Genomic DNA, 21,400 nt, shown 5'->3' on the forward strand with positions numbered 1-21,400 from the left:
TTCTGATAGCAACGTTTCTGATAGGGCCGTGGGTCCACATTTCAGATATTACGTCATATCGGACGCAAATCTGGATCAGCTCCGTTGTAGCCCCGTTTTTAGAGATTTGGGTACGGAGGAAAAGAGAGAGGGTTTTATTTTCTGACGCTGCGTGAGTTCCCTGACACACCGGAGACACATATTTATGTATAAAAGACATCAAAAAAGTGCATTTTGCATGATAGGTCCCCTTTAAGGTTGACATGTATGGTTTAAAGTAATTAAAAACTGGATTGCAATGTTATCGCCATGTCATTAAACCCTATATGACTGCCAAATGTTTTACTTTAACAGCTTAATGAAGCCACAGGCACCATGTCGTAGGTGTAATATCATTTAGAGGCATTTGCCAAATTGATTAAAGTTTAAAAACAAAGATACATTCTCCAGGAGAACAGTGCGTAATAGTGTTCAAGAGCTTGATGAAAACTGTTATGAAACAATTTCATGGGCAATGAAACCTAGTACTGTTTCTCATACACAGAAACATTTACAAATTGCTTCTAAAACTCACCGCTGTCTTTCAGTCCGTTCTCTTCGATGGTCATCTGCTCTGCCAGCTCAGACAGCGACTCGTCGATGGTGTGGCTGCCTCGTAACGACTGGGAGAGGCGCCGCTTGAACCGCTTCATTTTCTCCATTGAGCTCTCAGGAAGGGGAGGCCTGAGGACGACACATAAAACAAGACATACGTGAGTTGTGATTATAACCGATGTAAGACACAACAAGAACAGATACAGCTTGTTTTAGTTACGGAACAGTACCACCATTATCTGTAGAGTTGCAGGCCTTGACATTTCGATGACTTTAATGTAACGTGCCTTTAATTCAAAAGTATACACCTCATCCGCCTACAGCGATGTTTCACAACCCCAGAGCCAAAGTGAAATCAAAGACGTTGTGAGATCAACGGGAATCTGACGGGGCGAACAATGCCACAAACATATTCGCACTCTGACACTAATTATGACTCAGCTCATTTGGGAACATTGCTTTACATTCCTGCCCCTGTGAAAACATGACGAGCTGGTGGGAGATTCTTACGGGTGAGTACGGTCTTTGGCAAAGCGGACTGTAAAAGCAAATCCTAAACCCGGGGGATTTGCTGCTGAATGGAGCAGGACGAGCTCGGGCCGCATTGAGTCCACATTACACATTCCAGCCGCATTCACTGTGTACATGAGAGTAACCTCTGATGAGAGCCTCAGACAGTGTGTGTGTGTGAGGGGGAATTCATCATCAAAACTTAAAGTATGTCAAATCAAGACATCAACATATATGTGAATGTTTGGCAGATTACAAGCAGCCTCTCCCTGTAACCTCGATACAGAGAGATCATGACTCGTCTACTCCTGCAGATCTGGACATGTGTCAGTCTGAGACGACGATGAGTAAAGCCAGACATGACAACACATGAGTAGCTCCTCAGGGCATTTCCCTACTGACAGCCTTTTGTTTTCCAAATAGCTTTCATAACCTGAATTCTGTCCAGAGACGCAACAACAAATAATGACAACATATACCGGAACAGGGTACGGCTTGAAATTAAAGACTGCCCTTAAATGCTTGACTCATCAGTTAAAGGGAAGTTAATAACTTTAAAAGAATTATTTCATGGCTATGCAATAGTCTTTGGTCGCTGTCGTTTTGCTTTCTGTTCTTACTGGCTACAAAAAGATGTATGATGTAAATACCAGTGATGGAGGATCAAATCCACCGTCCTCCATCTGTGAAAAAGTGCATTCAAAGTTCAACTAGGGATACATGACAAATCAAGTTGGGAACTTCCAAAGTCACAGCCTTTATCGAAAGAAATTCCCTCTTTGTGCTTCTCCGCACATTTTGTTGCATAGCTCATCTCAAACTAAAAAGTAAAATACCTAGTTAATGTTTGTAACTAAGAAAGTGAAATCCTAATAATCTTCAGCTTAACGTAATAATTTATTTTTGCAACGAGAGAGTACTGTTCCTCATCACTTCCATTGGAATTGCAGTGAGTAGGAATCTATTTGTCACAAAAGCTACAAAAACAAACTACAAAACAGGATAAGAGCAAGACAGACAAAAACATTTGACCATCAAGGCTACAAGCAACATTGCTGTATCTGTTGGGTTCTTTCTTACAATAACACATTTCACAAAATAGCAAACTAGTTCCCAGAGCCCAGGGTCATGTCAATGAATAGCTCACAACCCAAACACATTACAAAATATTAAAATGGAGAAAAGCAGGTCCTTACTTTTGAGAAGCTGGAAAAGAAAGATTTTTGCTTCAAAAACAACTTCAATGGTTAAAAGCTTTTTGTTGATTGTTGCAGTGGGAATGGGAGAAGCATCAGCCCAAACAGGCAAATCAGATTTGACCTGAAGATTGGCGGAAAAGTCAGAAAACATGACAAAATCGGCCACCGATCAGTAAATAAAACATGGCGTCATGAATTGAAATCTTTAAAATGTGACATAAACAGACGTTATACATCTGCTTGTTAAAAGGATTCGACAGAGGCACGGACTATTTCACACCCCAGAAACTCTACGTTTAGAGCAAACGTTTGCAAACAGAGTTTTAATTGTCCAAAAGTCTGCCCCCATTCCTTCACACAGCAAATAGCAGCCGCGTGGCATAAGGCCAAAGCAAACTGGGACAGTGCAAAGCTAAATATTATACCTTCGATCATGAGAACTTAAACTAAAACTTCAGAAATTCACAGCTTCAGATAGCAGTCTGACTTGAACACCCAACAATCATGTAACATGACCTTGAAATGCAGACAGGGGCATCTTGTTGGGTGAGTGTTCTTGGCGGAGTACCATGTATGCAACATTTCTGGTTTGATTCTGCCAACAATGTGACAACATCAAAGATTAATGTGGCAAAAAGAGTCACAGGGGGTCAGTACAAGAGATGGAGAAATCGTCTTGTGTTCGTTTCTACATACTTCCCTTTTGTGCTCTAAGTCAAGAAAGAATCAATGTAATTATCCCAGAAGCTGCGACGAGGCAGAACGAGAAGCGGACTGTCAGAGCAGCTTCACATCAGTCACCTCATGACACATCAGCTGCAGCGTGAGGAGCAGTCTGTCGTCTCAAGAACAGCTCGCTGGGTTTCCTACCCACACTCCTGCTGCAGTGTGTGTTTCACACAGCCTGCAACATGTGCGCAGCATAAGAAAAGTCAACGTAATCTGGTTTTTTCAACCCATAACTTGACTGATTATTCCACCTTTTGTATTTTAAACATAACATGTATGTTTATGCACACTTGAGGGTTAAGATGTAATGAGCAAAGATGGCTAATGATATACTCCATTGCTCTGAACTGGCTACGAACAACAACACAACAACAATAACAAAGAAAATAACAGATTTGCTCACTTATAAAAAATTAAGTTGAGAAGATTATTAACATCTTGTGCATATTTCAATCGTGTTGTCGGGTGACCCCGTGTGGTTTTCTCTACTCTAGAGTTTAGATGCCATGCTTATTAAGTCTATGAAGGCAATGTGGCGTTATTTTATCTGCTGATAATTTATTGGCTGCAATTTCATTGTGGACAAAATATATTTCCTAATACCAGCTCATCATTTATCATCGTAATATATTTTGCAATGACTCCCTAGTCTAAGTGTGGAAGGAGACAAGTTTGTCAGAGCTCAGAGTTATGAGTTTGCAAAAAGCTGTTTCCTGCTTTTCTTTCCAAAGCAAGCAACCCACTTGATTTTAACGTATTAGTCAACACTAAAAAATCAGCTACTATTCTGATCAAGTCACGTTCCAGTCATTTAATCAAGTGTCAAAAATGTTTGGACTGTTACTTGGACAACATTTTGAACTCACCTAAGACTCTTAGAAAGAACTAGGGTGTAGGTTTAATGGAATAATTAAACAAATAATGGACAAATCAATCAAAACTGAACATTCATTCGTTGTAGCTCTGATACAGATTCACTAAAATGTGTTTCCAAACTTTGGGAAGCGCAAATAAATCAGGATTATCTGGCTCCAGATTTTTTCAAAATGTACAGGACATTCACTGTTGGTTTTTGCAGTAAATCTCTCTTTAGTTTCCATGGCAATATCCAGAATACCCTCTTGAATTATAAATGTATATGGTGGGGATATGAGGGGGCACATTAACATCTCATAAATAACCGGGATATGACCTACTATCCGGCAGACCGGATACAAATCACTTTCTGGGAGTTTTAATGGAGATTTAATGGCAGCAGTTTAGAGGAGGAGCGTGTGTGTGTGTGTGTTGTCAGGAGCTAGTCAGTCGTCGTCGCTGACTTGGCTGACGTCTGTGCCCACTTGCACACTGCTCACTAGCTTACAGTCCGGTGGTGACTCGAGACGTCTGTGCTCACGAGCACACGCTCACCTTACGCGACCCATTCTCGTCTCAGACACAGGTCACTCTGACTCTTTACGTGTGCTTCTGGCTGACAGTCTGTGATCGGACGTCACTGGAACCACTACATTACGTCGTCAACTCCTGTAGAGTCAGCGACTTTCGGTGAGACTACGAGACATCTGTGGTAGATAGACATAATTACGGAGTGGACGACGTCACCCATCCCCCTCGGCCAACAGTTCCGAGTCGGTGGTGGCGTCCGTGTTGTCAGTGGAGGACGCGCAGAGAGCTCTTTTACTCGGTTGAAAAAAATGACGCGTGTTACGTCGGAATATATTGCTGGGATAATTACCTCTCGTCGAGGAAGTTAGTACAGGAGTATAACAGAACCGCACCTACTCTTTTCCGGACGAGAAATCTTTAAGATCCGACTCGAGTGGGCACTTAGTACGGTTGCAGTGTGCGGAACAAGAGACACACACTCCCGTCTCCCTCGTCTGCAAAAAGATCCGCTGGAGCAAGAGGGTGTTTCCGTCGCTGACTGGCAATCGACCAAATGACCTTGGGACATCCCCAGTCAGTGTGTCTCCACACGCTGGGACAAGAAGACAAAGACACAAGACACCCCACCGGACTGTCGGACACCCGCTACCACCGGCACACCCACACTAACCAAGAACATCGTCTTCACCTTGTTTTCGAGTCTGGAGTCGGTCACCACCACCGAGCACCTCAAACCCGTAATGCCGCCGGTACCGCCCCAACCAACCAAGGCGTCGGGCGTCAAGTGGTAGTCGCGTCCAGCGACAAACGAGGTGTCTGTCTTTAGGTATGCCTCGTATACAAATGACAGTGGTGACATCATCGTAGATATATCACAGAGGGAGGAGAGCGGCGACCTCTTACAGCCAAACCAGAGACTCCCCTCTTCAGCTTAATACCAACCATAAACTACCCGACCAAATTCCCCCCTATTTTTACGTCTGTCAGCTCTCTCCCCCAAAACCCCAACCCACAACGATTCACCCCTCTGTCTTTTAGTCGTACGTAAGTCAGAGGACGGCACGAGACGTAAAGGTTGTTGTACCCTTTTCGTTACCCCGACGTACCCTTGTTTAGGTCTTAGTCGGCGTCATGAGCCTGGGGAAGACGACATTGGGGGGGTTGTTGTGGGGATAGAGGGGGGGACATAGAGGGGAGGAGGAGGGGGGAGGAGGAGAGGGTCCAGACGTCGAGTCTGGAGTCTGGCCGAATGAATACCCTCCGTCCCTATTCCGAGCCCTGTCCCTAGTACAGGTTTCGAATGGTGACCTAGGTGTCTCGTCCTTGCTGTTGGTCGCCTATACCCACGTGTGATTTTATCACTGTGTTGGGGGGGCTGGGGTGGGGGGGNCCCAGCCCCACTGACACACACTCTGTCCTCACCCTGCTGCATTCACACTCGTCACACGTGTCACCCGTGTCTGCAGGGCTCAGTGGTGCTGACAGACAGGACTGTGTGTGTGTGTGTGTGTGTGTGTGTGTGTGTGTGTGTGTGTGTGTGTCAACAGAAGCCTTACCCAGAGCCCTTGGTCGAAGGAGGAGGCCAAACCAGTGACGCACAGCCACAGATCTCACTGGCAATAAGATTCAACACCAGCTGATTAACACTGCTACCATGGTAACAGCTGCTTGAGTGACAGGCCTGCTCCTCTAAGCTTCCTGTGGCCCAATACTGCCTGCAGTACACAGCAGATGAACATGTTCAATACTGCAGGTACGTAGCTAGGGTCGTGTATCGTTGTAGATCCTTTGAGGGGGTCAAAACAGGTCACATGCTTATGGAGTATAGCAGATATGATGTGTTTGTGTAGGCCAACCTTAAAGGGGCCCTTTTACAGCCCGTCTACACTACAGGCATCAAAAAATCCTGAAAAATCTTGATGCTGGGCGTGTCTGAAGCTTGGCGATTTTTTGCGAGCAACAACCAATCACATGAATCTCCCGCCCTCGACATACAAAGCAATAGCAATGTTAAAATGAAGTAAACTGGATATAAACTCCCCAAACAGGCGAAAACCTACCAGTTTCACCCACTGTCTCTGCCACCTCCCTCCATGCCTGGCTCCTCCGGTTTGTATCCCGGTAAATAGTTCTGGTCGTAAAGAACCGGGTGATTTGCTAACGTAATTTCTCGTTTGGAATATGAGGAAATGAACTGCGGTCTGGCTCTCCCAGCTTGCACGCGGTTTGATTGGCTAGCGCTTGCACTGGCGGGATTTGCATAAACGGGATTTGATTGGCTGATGCCAAGCATCGAGCCTCAAAAGTTGAACATTGTTCAATTTTTGATGCCGATAGATGCTCGTGATGCTTGCAAAGCCATGCTCCCCACAATGCAGTTTGGCGAAGATTAAAAATCTTCTACGTCACCCCATTCAAGTGAATGGGCGAAGCGTTGAAAGCATTTTTCGACGCCTGTAGTGTAGACGGGCCGTTATGCTAATTTTCAGGTTTCATATTTGGGGTGTGGGAGAGAAACTCCATCTGTAGGAAACTTTGGGACATTAGCCTTTGCAGATCATTAACGTGCACGAAAACCTATAGAACCGATACAGGAAATGGAAACCCCCAAAAAAGCATAATAGGGCCTCTTTAAAGTTTGCAATGAATACTAAAGTCAAGTTTCCATTGGCTTTTGGATTAGAGCATAATAAAACTCTGCAAAACAGTCTTTTTAAATGAACCCCATTTTTTGAAATGTTCTGGCGCAAATGCAATCACTAGAAAGAAAGTAACTAATGTTAGGCTATTCAAATCTGCATCACAATAGCATAACTACCATAAACACTACTAAGCTAAGGTCGGAATATATTGTTCTGGTGATAACATTTAGTAGTGTCCTCAAGTCACTTGTTAGCAACCCCATTCTAATCGAAGCTTCAAAATTCACAAGTAGGGTATACACTGAAGTGTTTTATGTTGAGGGAGAGAACATTTAAATGTCTCAAGCTTGTGTTACTGTTAACCACTGACCTTATTAAGCAATAAACCAAAAATCTTGGGACGATTGCCGTCTACAACATCTTCTGGGCACAGTGGCAGTGAGCAAGACCTACCGGACCAAACACCACCAAGAGTAAATGGACCACCAGGATTAGGGGAATAAGAGCTGAGATGGAAGCAAAGCTAAAAAAGCTAGGACTTAAATGTATCCCTCTGCCCAGTCGTCTAAGGGTCAATGTGGTCTCAGGAGTATAACGGCCCGTCCACACTACAGCTTCAAAAAAAGCTTGCCGGCGGGCGTGTCTGAAGCTCGACCAACAACCAATCACATGAATCTCCCGCCCCTGACACACAAGCAGCGGTTTGATTGGCTAGAGCTTGTACTGGCATATGATTTGATTAGCTGACGCTTCCACCGAAAGCTTCAGAAGCTTCAAAAGTTGAACATTGCTCAACTTTTGCAGCCTGAAACGCCAGGAAAGCTCCGCTCTGCTACCCACAATTCAGTTCGGCGAAAAGCGAGGCAACGTGTAGTCACCCCATTCAAAGTGAATGGGCAGACGCGCTGGAAACCGTTTTTGAAGCTGTCGAAGCTGTAGTGTGGACGGGCCGTAAGATAGCTAAATGAAGACTCTAGCTAACCTAGCAACGTTGGAGAATGTTGTGCCAACATCTTTACAGAGACCAGAGGCCTGTACTACGAATCCAGTTCAACATACCCTGGATATGTTTGAGTTATCTGGCTTAACTAATCCAAAAACAAACTCGATCTCGCCAAGCGGTCCTATGACGCTGGTTATCAACTCGGTAACTCAAGCCAGGGTTTCTCTGTCCGGCTGAGTGCTCGTTCACATGAAAGGGGCGGGGTTAGCAACATTTGACGAATCACAAAAATGGACACGCGTACTGACAGCGCAGCGTCATACTTCCTGAATGAAAAGAAAACTATAATATTAGACAAATATGAAGAAGTTAAACTTTAAACATCCACGACTTAAACACTGTATCCAGGATAAAAGCCACATAGCTGCACCTGCTAGGTGAATACAGCTGGTAAAAGAAAAAGTGTTTGAATGCGTACATTAACAGGTTTATGATATCACTGCCCCGTCTAAGACAAGAGTGGATCTGACTTTAATTATATTTGACTCGAGTGTTTCGTCAACTTAATGTGTTGCTTAAAATAATACTTCTGCATACAGTATGTGACACTGTAAGTGTTGCACGGCCAGATACGGCTCAAGAAGCTGACTCAGATAAGGACATATATGATACATTATGATGTGATATGAATGATAATGGGACACATCGACGTCTGCACTCACAGTGCTCCGGACTGTACGCAATGTTACTCTGATCCGGTTACTTATGTTGTGACAGATATTTAAGTAAGCTTTCTTAACGCTAATGTTATACTAGTCAGATTGCTCTGAAGATGGGAGGTGATATTATATTAATTTTCACATTCAAACAGTCAGTTGATTTTTGCCGGCCGTCTTTCCTGCAACGGCAGTTTTTCTTTCCTTTATCCTGTAAAATGACTTGATAGCTCTGAGCTCTGATTGGTCAGCAGGCAGTGCTTTCACTGAGTTGATCTCTTATCCTGGAACCAAACCTGCTCCGGAGCAGGTTTACCATTCAGCATAAGTTACCATGGAGATCTACCCCGGTAAGAAGAGAACCAGCGTCGTAGGACCGGAAACCCAGAGTTTACCCTGAAGTTAGCTCGCTAAGCGAAAATCCTGCTTCGTAGTACAGGCCTCTGGCTTCACCAGGGCTCCAGATCACGCTGTTGCAATTGAAGAGCGACCGCAGGACATGATATTAGATGATGCAGACACTATGTTTCAATGAATGGTGTCAAAACGTCACAATGGATGGGAATTGTTACCCCGAGTTTGAATTGTTAAGTCAAAATGTAGGTTATGTTATCTCCCTGAGACCAGTGTTTTTGTTACCGCTGTTTACATTCCTTTAAATGCAAATTCCAACAAAGTACTAGACCTACAGGAATGCACTACTCTTTGTTCCGTTTGTCTTGTCATGATGTCTTGCTTAGCATAATGGACTAAGCTACAACTGCATTTTGGTTGAGCAACCCTTTGTTGCTTATTGACAATAAATGACCCATGGATCCTTGGTAAACCAGAACCACACCAGTTTTAGCTTCTTTACAGTGGCTCCCTGTTTGTTTTAAGATTGATTTCAAAGTCCTTTTGATTACCTTTCCAGCTCTTCCCGACCTGGCTCCAGACTCTGATACCTTTTAATCCCTTATGAGCCTTTGCAAATGATCATATCCTTGTAGAGGTCTTCTATGTCTTTAACGCTGGAAACTAAGAGGGACAGAGAATTTGCAATCAGGACCAGAGGCTTTGGATCGGTCCACAGAAATAATGCCGTCTGATTTTTCTAGCAGCGACACTTTGGACTTCCTTTCGAAGTGCTCTATTAATACATTTTAATTATTTAAATACACAGAAAAATTACTTTGACTATTTCATTTTATACATAAATGTACGCTCACATATTTGTGTGGGCAAATTCTGAGATTAAAAAAAAAATGTGATGAATAGCATGAAATTAGACTATTCATATGAAACGATCCATTTAAAGCACCACTTACACTTCACATGATAACAGCTTATGAATGGGATAAAAAGCCTGCATGATTGTGGCAGATAAGCGCTGTGGACACAGCTGAGATCGCCAGAAAGAGCCCGATATCATCTGGCAGGCAGCACACTTGTGTTACTACAATGCAAAACAACTGTCTTTTTTGTAAATGCTCAAAAGGTTTTGTGTTTGGAATAATTTGCAGATACAATGAGGAGGATCAAATAAAACATTTTCAGAAAGGGCCCTGGAAGGTTTACCACTAATAGATTGTGTTATTCTCTCCTCATAAAAACATATATTAAGATTGATTCTCCTAATTTACTCTGGATAAAAAAGCAGCATGATTATCACACGCTTGTTTGGCTCATTACGGAGATAATCATCTGATTTGAGTCAAGTCACCTGGCGTACGATTGTGAGCATCACATTTGCATCAGAGAGAGCGACAATTAGCCCCCCTCCTCTGCACCCCCAGCAGCTCCTGATAGCTTTTCATGGCTGTGAGAGGGGGAGCAACAGGCCAGGCGGCTATCTGAGGGCAGGCGGCAGGACGGGGTTATCAGAATATCAGTTTCAGTATCAAACTGCAAACACAAACGGCTCTCAGCCGCCTTTGTAATAAATTCAGTCTGCCTGCCAGGCACAGTTGATTCTTACACTTTGGTGAAAACCCTGCAGAGAGTAAAGCTGGTATCTTGTTATGGCTGCATGACTTTTTTAGTTGTAAAAAAATGAAACAATGACCAAAACGCTCAGGGATAAATCTTCTATTTACAAATTGAATAATAGTAATCAGATTTAACTTATTAAAAACTACTTGTAAAAATATTTAAGAGCCTAAAGTCAGAAAACACAAGATATTAATTTGATTGAAACGAAAACAAAAGCTAATCGTGACATTTGAGAAGCTAATATTCGGGATGATTGATTATCAAAATTGTTATTAATTAATCCTTTATCAACTAATATTGAATTGATAACTCCATTTGAATTAAAAAAATGTATTGAGGAAACCCTTTTCTTATCCCCTTGTGAGTGCTGCGACACACACAACGCTTTGAATTAAATGGAGAATGGACAGATTTCATTACGGAGGATCTTATTTTTAGCTGTTGAACATTGGTCTCCTTTCTCAATCCCTGATTAGAAAAACCTACAGAGCCCAGGTAGAGTGGGCCTGAGGGTTTCTAAATTCAGCTAATTAAAAACCTAAGCCATGGATTAAACATGGTATTTTGTTAAACCAGTAAGAACTTAATTATGAACACTGCGGTACATTTTTAAAATATGTGAAGCAGTGCTGGCTGTAATAATGTTGTTTTGGATGAAGGTGTGTGTGTGTGTGTGTGTGTGTGTGTGTGTGTGTGTGTGTGTCTGCTTCCAAATAAAGACCAGACAGAAGTGTTCAGACAGCTCCCGCAGATCCTGCCAAGAATGACGGTAAAAAGGGCAATATTTGTCCCTCACCTGTTTCAGACATTAATAGATCAGATGGCGATCCAGATATGTGGTGCAAGGTATTACAGTAAAACTTGATCAAACAGGTTCTCTGGCCAGCTGGCTCTGGGGCTGCAGGAGTCTTTACTTCCCAGATTCAAACGGAGATAGGGATTCAGAGAGTGGAGGCGGATAAACTTGCAAGCCACAGCATTTGTTTTGTGGGGCGACCGCATGTGAGAGGCCTGAGCTGCATGCCGGGGCCAGAGTTCTTGTGTTAATGCAGCAAAGAAAAGAGGAAGAGTTGGTATTCACGGCTATCTATAGAAAGGAGTGGTGCCTGTGACATAGCAGCTGCTCTCCAGAGAGCAGTGACACATTAACCTTCAGCCAGCTGTCCTGGCCTGCCGCTTAAACATGAGCTCTCAAACACACAGCCAGAGATAGCACACAGTGCTAGACACACCTTGCTTAAATTGCCCAAAAAAAGTCTTTGATGTCTGGATTTAAAATCAATGTGTATGATTGTGTGTTGAATAGAGAATGGATCCCTGGCAAAGACACACTCATGTGTATGCTCCCACACACATTCTCACACACACCCATACTAGCCTATCATCTGATCTGCACTGGGACTCGAGGGATCAGCACCGCGTGGCTACAGCTGTTTCACAGCGTGTCAGGTGTCCCTGCCACCACCATCCCCAAGGCCCTCACCAAGGGAACGACCCCACGTCAAACCAACACACGGGCACACTGTCCCCCAACAGCCCCATGCCATCCTGCAGGTACCAGGATACCACGAGGTATTTTCAGCCCATAACACTGACACACCTCCTGAAGATACATGATGCACATCGAGGAAGCTCAACGGCGTCTGTAAAACTGAAACCTATTCAATGACAGGAAGTGCTCTGATGACTCTTTCTATATGAGAACCATATAAACTGTAAAGACTGACAAGAATGATTATGAAACCTCAAGATGTTTTTCACAATGTTTCCATAGTAGAGAAAGTGTATAAAGCTTTCCTTCCAGCTTAAATTATCACAATGTTTCTGGTTTGAAATATATTTTCCAAGGTATTTATTTAGGCGTGTTGTGCCTTTACATTTTTGGAGTTTGGTTTAGCTAAAGAAACAAAGGGGTCTGTAGAAAACCACTTATCTTCTTGACTTGTATAATGAAGTTTTTTTACAGGTATTGCACTAGTACACAAAAACAAATTAGTTTAAGAGCATGTATTTTCTGATCAAATGTATAGGCAGGGTGACAATATTCAATATTACCAATTTCTGAATATCAGCAGAATCTAATATTTGTTTTTAAACTTGTAACATTAGCTGAAACATGAGTTTATTAATCCATTAGTTGATCAACAGATAATCAGAAATGTGTTAAAATCATAGATAAGTAATGTTTTTTAAGTAAAATGGCAAAAAACGTACTGGTTTTAAGTCTTTTCAAGTGGTTTTCTTAGTCTGAAGGTAAACAGAATATTTCGTTTTTGGACTTGTGATGACTTAAAGTTGGGCTCAAGGAAATTCTGATAATTGAAAAAAACCGAATTAATCAATAGAGGAAACTATTCTGCAAAATAATTAATATGACAATAAGAAAAAGTTATTGATATGTCTTCCCACTTTTGGTTTCTGATCATGCTATAATGAAAAGGTAAAAAACATAACTCTTAAAGTTACTATTGTACAAATATGAAGAGTTTGGTCCCGTGTGCACAACAATGTAACATAGTTGCACAACACAGAAGATTTACCAGCTTTCTAAGTATTTGTACAAAAGTGTTAACAACACGAGAACAATAAATGTGGCAACTAATGTATAACCACATAGGCTCCTGGGTGTTTTTACACTAAAATGAACTTCCTCGGGAGTTTGCCATGAGCATCCCTCCCCCTCCAGAACAATGATGTCTTCCTTTATAGACATCCTGCCAACTTCACATCCACCATTAATCCACACACAGTTCGCAGGTTAGGTCAGGAAGAAGACATAAGTACGGGAATTCAATGAAAGCTGAGGTGAAATTCCTAGAAGTTGCAGAAGTGTCTCTTAAACTGTTTCCCATGTCTGCTTCTGGCCTTACCACAAACAGCTGAGAAGGCTTAAAGCTGTTAATACTGACTGTGTATGTGTATGTGAGAGAGAGAGAGAGAGAGAGAGAGAGAGAGAGAGAGAGAGAGATCAGAGGCTGGTACAGTTTGCACGGTGCTTTCCAAGTGAGAAAAAATATGGTCTGGAAAACAATCCATCTTTAAAATATGGGTCAGTGAATGTTTTGGTGACATCTATGCAAGACGATACACGCAGAGCAGCAGAGCCCTCCCCTCTTACAAGCAAACCTCACACAATTTACCGACAAATAACCAGTTCTTTTTAATTGCTGTGTATTTAACTACAAACCTGACACAAACGTGCAACCATGAGGACACACATAGTGAAGCATTTACCAGTCTTAACTGACTTTACTATTCATGTATGCAGCATGTTTTTAACCTCACATTTTGTTTTTTAGTTAAATGCGGCCATTCAACGCTGAATGGGACAAACGACTGCATTCACACACACACTGTGAGGGATGTGAAGTAAACATTGTTAAGCCCGTTTAGAGTCAACGCAGGGCGGTGTGAATGTTTCTTAGATCACCTCGGGTATAACCAGGGGCTAAACCCATCGGTAAATTCACAGAAACTAAACTGAAAATGTGTGCGACTCTCACCAGAAACGATGAGCGTTGCTCCGACCGGAGTCCCCGACCTCGGAGCTTCTTCTCAGGCCGGATGCCGTCTTTCCCTCCGAGCGTGAAAAAAAAGAACCTTCTTTGTGGCTTCGGTGTGGTGGAGGCTACTTTCCGCTCTTTAATGTCGCCTATATCCTCGGGGTTATGGCGTCTAGCAGCATGTCTGTTTTCCAGCCTTTTAAAGTTTCACTCCCGGTAAAAAAAATAGGAAGCGCTGTTGTTGGTTTTTTCGACCATGGCAGTGTGAGTGACGATGGTGATTACTGGTTGATCCGAGTGTGTCCTCTGCCTGCTGACGCTGCCACACCGCCGTGTCATCGAGGTGTCTGCGGGAAACAGAGCCCCCTACTGCCGCAGCGAGGAGAGGCAGAGAGGCCCGGAGACAGCGGGCCCACAGCGGCTCTTAGTGGAGGAAATGCTGCCTTTAAACAAAAATAAACCTGGGCCACTAATCAGTGGAGGAATGCAGGGGTAAAGTAATTTAGTAGGCTACTGAGTTTAAGTACAATTTTGAGGTAGGCTACTTGACTTGAATATTTCAATTTAGTGTTACTTTGTACTTCTACTCCACTACAATTCAGAGGCAAATCGTGTACTTTGACTCCACTACATTTAATTAATAGCCTACCTTTACTTTGCAGGTTTGGATTAATAATGTTTAGTTTATCCTGGTTTAAAATCCCCACGCTACCCATACAAAGTAATTAATGCTGCACTTTAACCAGCTTTGGTAACATACATATTCATGCATAAATAATTATAATAATTATAATAATCTGTAATAATAACAACAGATGTTACTGTTATTCTTGGTTTAGGTGGAGCCTTCTGAAAATAATGAGAAATCACGTCACAATTACACGGAACCCAAAGTGAGAAGTGATACTTTTTCAGTCATTAAGCTTATTTAAAACATTAAAGAGTAGTTTATTTTATTTTTTAAAAAACACATGTTATTTTGACTTTATAGGTTTTGTTCGGGAAAAATAAACACAATAACACTGTGTAGCTTTTTCCCTGAATTTAAAACTCACAGCCTCTTTCTTGAATTCAATGTCCTTATTTACTTGTGATTTTCCATCCTCAATATGCTTTCAGCACTTACCTGAATAAACTCACGACCGAATTTTGAAACCCTCCTCCCGATTTCCTCTCACTTCCCTGAGCAACAATCCTGCTCCATCTTGGATTCCCCCACAAAACAATTATAACATTCAGTATTTTCTGGTGCACAGCCAGAATTCAGGTGTGTAAAAAAACTCTTGCAAACAGAAGTCTGCATACTTTCCGACAAGACATTATGCAAGGAGCAGAGAGAGCGGTCTTGTTGAGGGGCCTCTTTCAGCTGCATCTGCAAAGGAGACATTTGGCAAGAAAACCCCTTCAACCCTGGGCCTCGGTTTGTTTTTGTATTTATTTTCCAGAAACGTCTGTTTTTGTTTTAAGTTATCGAATTTCTTTTGTGCGGGTATCAATCCGACAAGTTTTGCATATTTAGCCTGTAGGGTAATTTCTACAGCAAAGCCTATACATTTTCTCTTCTATGACTTAAGAAATAGACCCTCACAGGCCACTTGTACTTTAAAAATGAGTGATTAAAAGAGCACACACCAACTTTTAATTAACCTTCAGCCCCTTTCTGTCTGCTGTTTCTTGAATTCAGCTTTATCAGATGCTCAGGTCACTCCCTCCCTCTCCTCTGTCCAGCAGTCAATATTCCTCCAGGCTCCCTCCCTCACCTCCCTCAAAAACCCACCTCTCATCGTGGTTTGCCACATTACTCATTTCTCTCCACACATTCAGACACAAAGCTGAAGATGTCCTGGACGTATGCAACCCTGCTGGCCCTCGTCGCTGTGCTTGTGGCACTTTCCTGTGAGTCTGATGCAGGAGAATCAATGTGATGAAATCTGTCTGTATTTTTCATGCAGGGGTAAGAATGTGAGTCTAGATTCTCTGTGTTGTAATCATTGTAACCCTTTATGTGTTTCCCTCTGCCCCAGTGTCTCCAGAGGCCGACTCTGCAGCTGTGCCCGGCAGCAAAGGCAGCGTTAAAGAGCCTCAAGGTGAGGCGCTGCACCTCTTCTTCATCCCCTCTCTTTATCTCTTTGTGTTGTGAGCTGAACCCCCTGCTGCTCCCCACCGCAGGTTCAATGAAGAAGATCTTCATGAAAGAGGCAGATGCAGCAACCTTCTTCAGAAAACGCGGCAGACGAGCCTCAAAGTCTCAGGATGAGATTAATGGTGAGTTCACAGTTTGGACACAGAGGTCTGGTCAGCCGACCAGGTGTGTGTTTGTTGTTGTGTGTTTGTGTTAATTGATGGCATCCGTGACTCCTTATACAAGAACTTGTTGCAGCAGAGGTTTACTTACACTCAATTCCTTACTGTTATGCCACAATGGAAGTCATATCGTTCAATCCACATTGGTGATAAGATTACAAACATGTGTCTATAAGTTATTTCTAAACATTTTCAGAATTCAATGTTTTTTTTAAGTTAATTGAATCTAAGTGAATTGATGTGAATTCAATCTTTTTGCCAGTAAAATAAATCATCTTGCACAAAAGTGCCTTGAAAAAGTATAGACCTCAACAAAAACATCACAAACCATAAAGCACATAACTAGTAAAAAAAAAAACTAATATGCTCGACAACGACCAAACAAAGCATTGATCATATTAACGACGTAAAAAAGTCCAAGCTCTAAATAATTTGTGAAATAAAGCGATAATGTCTCTTGATCCCCATCCTGACCATAAACAGGCACTGTATTGTAATAATCCAATTCACTTTGTACAGTACAATCACAATGACATATGTCCTCTTGTTTTAGGTAAATGTAGTGATGGGGGAAATTACTCTCGATCAGTTTTTCATGTTCAGTTTAATTGACAGGGAGTGAATGTTAATGACAGTCTGGATGTTTTTATGGCAGCCAGCAGCTGTTAACTTCTCTGCTGGAGTCTGCAGCAGGAACCACAGGGCAGCATGGAGCTCTAACACACACACACACACACACACACACACACACACACACACACACACACACACACACACACACACACACACACACACACACACACACACACACACACACACACCATCATCATCGGCGGTCACTCGTAGTCGAGTATGACTGTCCTCCTTCTTGGTCCTTGAGGGTCTTCAGGTGGGCATAGAGGCCGATTCTGGACCCGATTATCCTTGTGCAGTGTGGACATGGGAATTTAGTGGTGGAGGGTTTGGGTTGGACCTGTTTGGTGGTTGCTCTCTCCTTCCTGAGTTTGCGCTTGTCTTTTGTGCAGCATGGCAGAGGTCATCATTGTATAGTGCAGCACCCTCACGGACAAGGTTCCTCCAGGTCGCCCTGTCTGTTGCCATGTCGGGTAAAAAAGTAGTTGCGAAACATGTCAGGTGAGTCAAAGAGAAGTTTCAACAAGTTGTCAACTTTTGTGCACTGACGGGTACGGAGTTGTAGAATAAGTATTTGGATAGACTACGATAGGAGGTTCAAATCGCGTGATGATTTGAGCTGGAGGATTAGTCGGAGTTCCCTCAATTTGAGGAGAGAATGTGTAAGGTTCAGAGCACCGCTTTTCACGTTCTCGTCCTATACGTACCATGCTCTACATGATAGGTTAGAGGATGTGAAGAGGAAGACGTAGTCTATATAGCTTGCTCTGTGGCGGATTTCTCCATTAAGTATTGATCTAAAGAGAACAATAGGTACCGTAGTGGGAGACAAAAGTACCACAAGGCGGTGACCAGAGGACATGATCAATGGAAGAAGTCGGAGTAAAGAAATTAACACGAGGTATAAGACAACATTGTGTAAAAAGAAGTCTTCGGTAAGAACTGATCCAATAAAATTGTATAGCATGTCTTGTGCGAAAAGGTAGAGTAGGTTAGTGTATGTTAGTGATGTATCCGACGATCAGCAGAGTCATTATGTTTGTATGTAACCGTCAAAGTTTTAGAGGTTTTACAAGGAAATTTAATAGTCTAAAAATTTAGTGTACAAGTCAGGGAGTATGACCCGGTGGTAGAGATGCTAGTTGATAGATCTTTATCAATACATTAAGTTGGCGTGTTCCCCAAGAACTAGTATCTATAATTATTTCCATTTGTATTGACTATTTGCCTGTTAGAAAGTTTTATTTTGTTCTGTCCCAAAATATGCAATAATGGTAACATAAGTGTCAAATAGCTCGTTTTTGTTCATGTGCGGTGATATGAGAAGCTAGTGATGGTTGAGGTGAGATGGAAGAGGACGAAAGGAAGAGAAGAAAAAAAGGGTAGATAGGTAAGGGGTGGAAGAAGAAAAGAGGCACGCGCCTCGTGGTCGAAAAAAAAAGTTACGGATACCGGACGTGATGACCGCCGAAAACAAAAAAAGGCCCGAGCCGGCCCGTGAGTTGCGTAAAGACATAGGCGGGGCTGTCGGTGAAACACCCCAAAAAAAGACAAAACAAACCGAGTTTGGCACGTATGGTTACCTTATTATAGTTGTGGACGCAGGAAACATAAAAGCACTGTTACCAGGCAAATATGGCAAACAATGAAATATTATAAACTAGGAGGGGGAAACACGAATGGAAGGGTATATTGATAAAATCTATGCAACTTAGCAATCTCTACCACGGTCAGACCTGACTTGACACAATTTGTAGACTGAGAATGGGCCGAAAAACACTCAAACTTGGACGGGAGACGGAGACAAACAAATGACGCTGGAGGTTCGACACACTCAAAAGTAAGCGACGGTCCTTTGTGCGACAAGACAGGAGACACGATTTGAGGAGTAGTTGTTACCGAGACCTTCTGTTACATGTGTCGTATACTTCGTGTTATTTCTCTTACTCGACGTTCTTCATTGTATCATGTCCTCTGGGCACCGTGTGGACTGGTGCTCCAGAGACGACCTATTTGTTGTTCGATGTAGAGATGACTATAATGAGAAATTAGCCAAGGAAAGTATATAAGACTCGTCTTGCTCTCTTTCACTCCTTCTACCTATCATGTAGAATGGGAGCGGATAGGACGAGAACGTAGAAAGAGGGGCGGAAGCCTTGATCATATCTCCAATGAGGGAATACTCGCGATAAAATGCTAAGCATTAGCACGGATGGAATCTCTATACGTAGTCCTCCGAACACTTATTCTTGACAACTGTGCGTGACCCGTAGGAATACAGTTGAAACTTGTTGAAACTTCTCTTTGACCACCTGACAAGTGTGTTCCGCACGGAGTGTTTACCTTCCGTGCTTTAGGTCGACTTCGCGCGGTCGGAGGGACACTGGGAGCGGAAACAGCAGACCACGATCAAAGTCTCAGAATACGAGCGGGTGAGGTCGAGGGTGGAGAGTAATCACGGAGAGTGAGGTACGAGGAAGAGGACAAGCGCGGTAGCGGAGATAATTTGTAGGGGAGGATGAAGATAAGTAAGGAAGACGACCAACAGAGGACGCTCGAACCGGGGATGTGACTATGACGCGGCGGGAGGAGTAACGAGAGGAGGCGACCCGTGTGGGTGGTCCGCAGTAAACTGTTATGAGGAGGGTGGAACAGAAACGGTCAGAGGCGGTAGGGTCGTCAGGCAAAACAGAAGTCCGGAAGGAAGGATACCTAAGGAGAAACCCTAGGAAAAGGAAACCTTTTGAGTATAAATTTATAAACTGTAGACTACTTTCTTTTCTTCACTCCGTCCCTACGGTAATGCTTAGTACTTTTTGTTGTTCCGACGACGCCGGCTGCCGTAGGTCAGTCTTAAGAGCTTATTTCCGCCTTGACTAGACAGAATTCGTGTAGGTACGGGACGAAGATAGTTGTTAGGCCCTTCTTGGCTCTTGAGGGACGAGTCGAATCCCTAGCGGGATAACAGAGGTATAAATTTCGTTGCGCTCTGTCCGTCTGACGCGCTTTAATGGGCAAGCCATAAAGAGCGAGAACAGTGGTATCCCTTTCGGGATCGAGCCCCACAACCGGTTGTCTGAGTAGGGGGACAGTCTTGTCGAGAAGGACTCAGAGTCTCACCTGTAAAGCGGGTGTGTCTCCGGTGATGTCTGTGACGTAAAAGTATGACGGTTGACGTTCTTTTGTACGTCTCTTGTTTTAGTTGTAATATGTACCGGAAGGTAGCTGGAGTGATTTCGGATAGGCTGAGTCAACTCGGCAGTCCGGGGAGAGCCGACCATTCGAACGTTTCTAACCGAACGGGTCTTGTTATGGCAGGCCCATGACTCTGGAGCGACAGCTGTATACAGTCGGCGCGGGGTCGCCATGAGTACCGTACACCTCGCTGTTGAAGCTTGAAGCCGCCCAGATGTTTCTCAGTTTGCCCTACACAGTAGGAGGTTGTGATAAAAGGTAGAAATCCCAAAAACGCGCATAGGATGGTAGGAGTGTCGGTTGCGAGCGGCGGGGTAGCGGCATTTCAGACGCCCAGTGTATTACATGTCTTGACTGCCGTGAGGAAGTTGTAGTGCAACATCGGGAGAGTCGTTCGTCCTGGAGGTCCCATAGATAGGTCGGGAAACGCTTTTGTAGTGTTTTGTCGAACAGACGGGTGAGTTGTAGTTTTTCTGGTTTGGAGAGGTTGGTGCGTGGTTTGTACGACATGCGGACCAGATGGTGGTGTAGGAGGTAACGTGGGTGTAGTGCTGACCTTTGACACCTGTGAAGGGTATGGAACGGTCGGAGGATAGTAGTTTTTCGGAACTAACTACTACTTAATGTGGTAGGCGGGCTAGTCGACGACGGTCAGCCGCCGAAAGAGTTCCGATTTCCTTCGCTCTCAGAAGACGCTCGTTGGGCACTGGAGGGTTCGTTTCTGGTTTTAGACCAGAGTATTTGCGACACCACGAGGGGTGAGAAGACATTACTAGTCTTCGGGACCTGAGGTGTAATGTCGTCACGGTGAATTCCGAACTCGTATGAAGCTTTTAGGAAGTGCGTAATCGACCCTCCTAGCCGCGTGATTTGTGGTCGCAGGACCTCCTTCCGACTGTAAGTGGTGAGTGACGGTGGTAAGCGGTTTTGGGTCGAGTCTACCTGACCGTACAATAGGCGTACGGACGAGAGCGAGGGTTTGTTCAGGAAGAGATGAGTGAGACGATTTCGCGCGTGTGGCGCGGACCTCCGTTTCTTCGTCCATGTTTCTATTTTATTTTTGTTTGATTCTTCGACCGGTGTATCTGGATTTTGC

At 43.5% G+C, this 21,400-nt stretch overlaps 2 protein-coding genes across 3 annotated transcripts in view; one reads left to right on the top strand and one right to left on the bottom strand.

Annotated features, from left to right (window-relative positions):
* LOC104963719 (cyclin-dependent kinase 17) overlaps positions 1-14,573 on the bottom strand; it is a 36,320-nt gene extending 21,747 nt beyond the window's left edge. Inside the window, exons 1-2 of one of the 2 annotated variants that reach the window (XM_010792357.1) lie at positions 14,173-14,573; positions 554-702 (exon numbers count right to left, since the gene is read on the bottom strand). In XM_010792357.1, coding sequence (XP_010790659.1) covers positions 554-680 — 127 coding nt within the window. In that variant the 5' untranslated portion in view covers positions 681-702; positions 14,173-14,573. The remainder of the gene's footprint in view (positions 1-553; positions 703-14,172) is intronic. The other variant, XM_010792356.1, reaches the window with a different exon arrangement.
* ucmab (upper zone of growth plate and cartilage matrix associated b) overlaps positions 13,694-21,400 on the top strand; it is a 12,713-nt gene continuing 5,006 nt past the window's right edge. The window contains exons 1-4 of the mRNA XM_010792355.1: positions 13,694-13,718; positions 15,997-16,068; positions 16,197-16,259; positions 16,342-16,437. Coding sequence (XP_010790657.1) covers positions 13,715-13,718; positions 15,997-16,068; positions 16,197-16,259; positions 16,342-16,437 — 235 coding nt within the window. The 5' untranslated portion in view covers positions 13,694-13,714. The remainder of the gene's footprint in view (positions 13,719-15,996; positions 16,069-16,196; positions 16,260-16,341; positions 16,438-21,400) is intronic.

The sequence above is a fragment of the Notothenia coriiceps genome, unplaced genomic scaffold, assembly GCF_000735185.1.
Source record: "Notothenia coriiceps isolate Sejong01 unplaced genomic scaffold, NC01 NC01_scaffold00036399, whole genome shotgun sequence".
Lineage (NCBI taxonomy): Eukaryota > Metazoa > Chordata > Actinopteri > Perciformes > Nototheniidae > Notothenia > Notothenia coriiceps.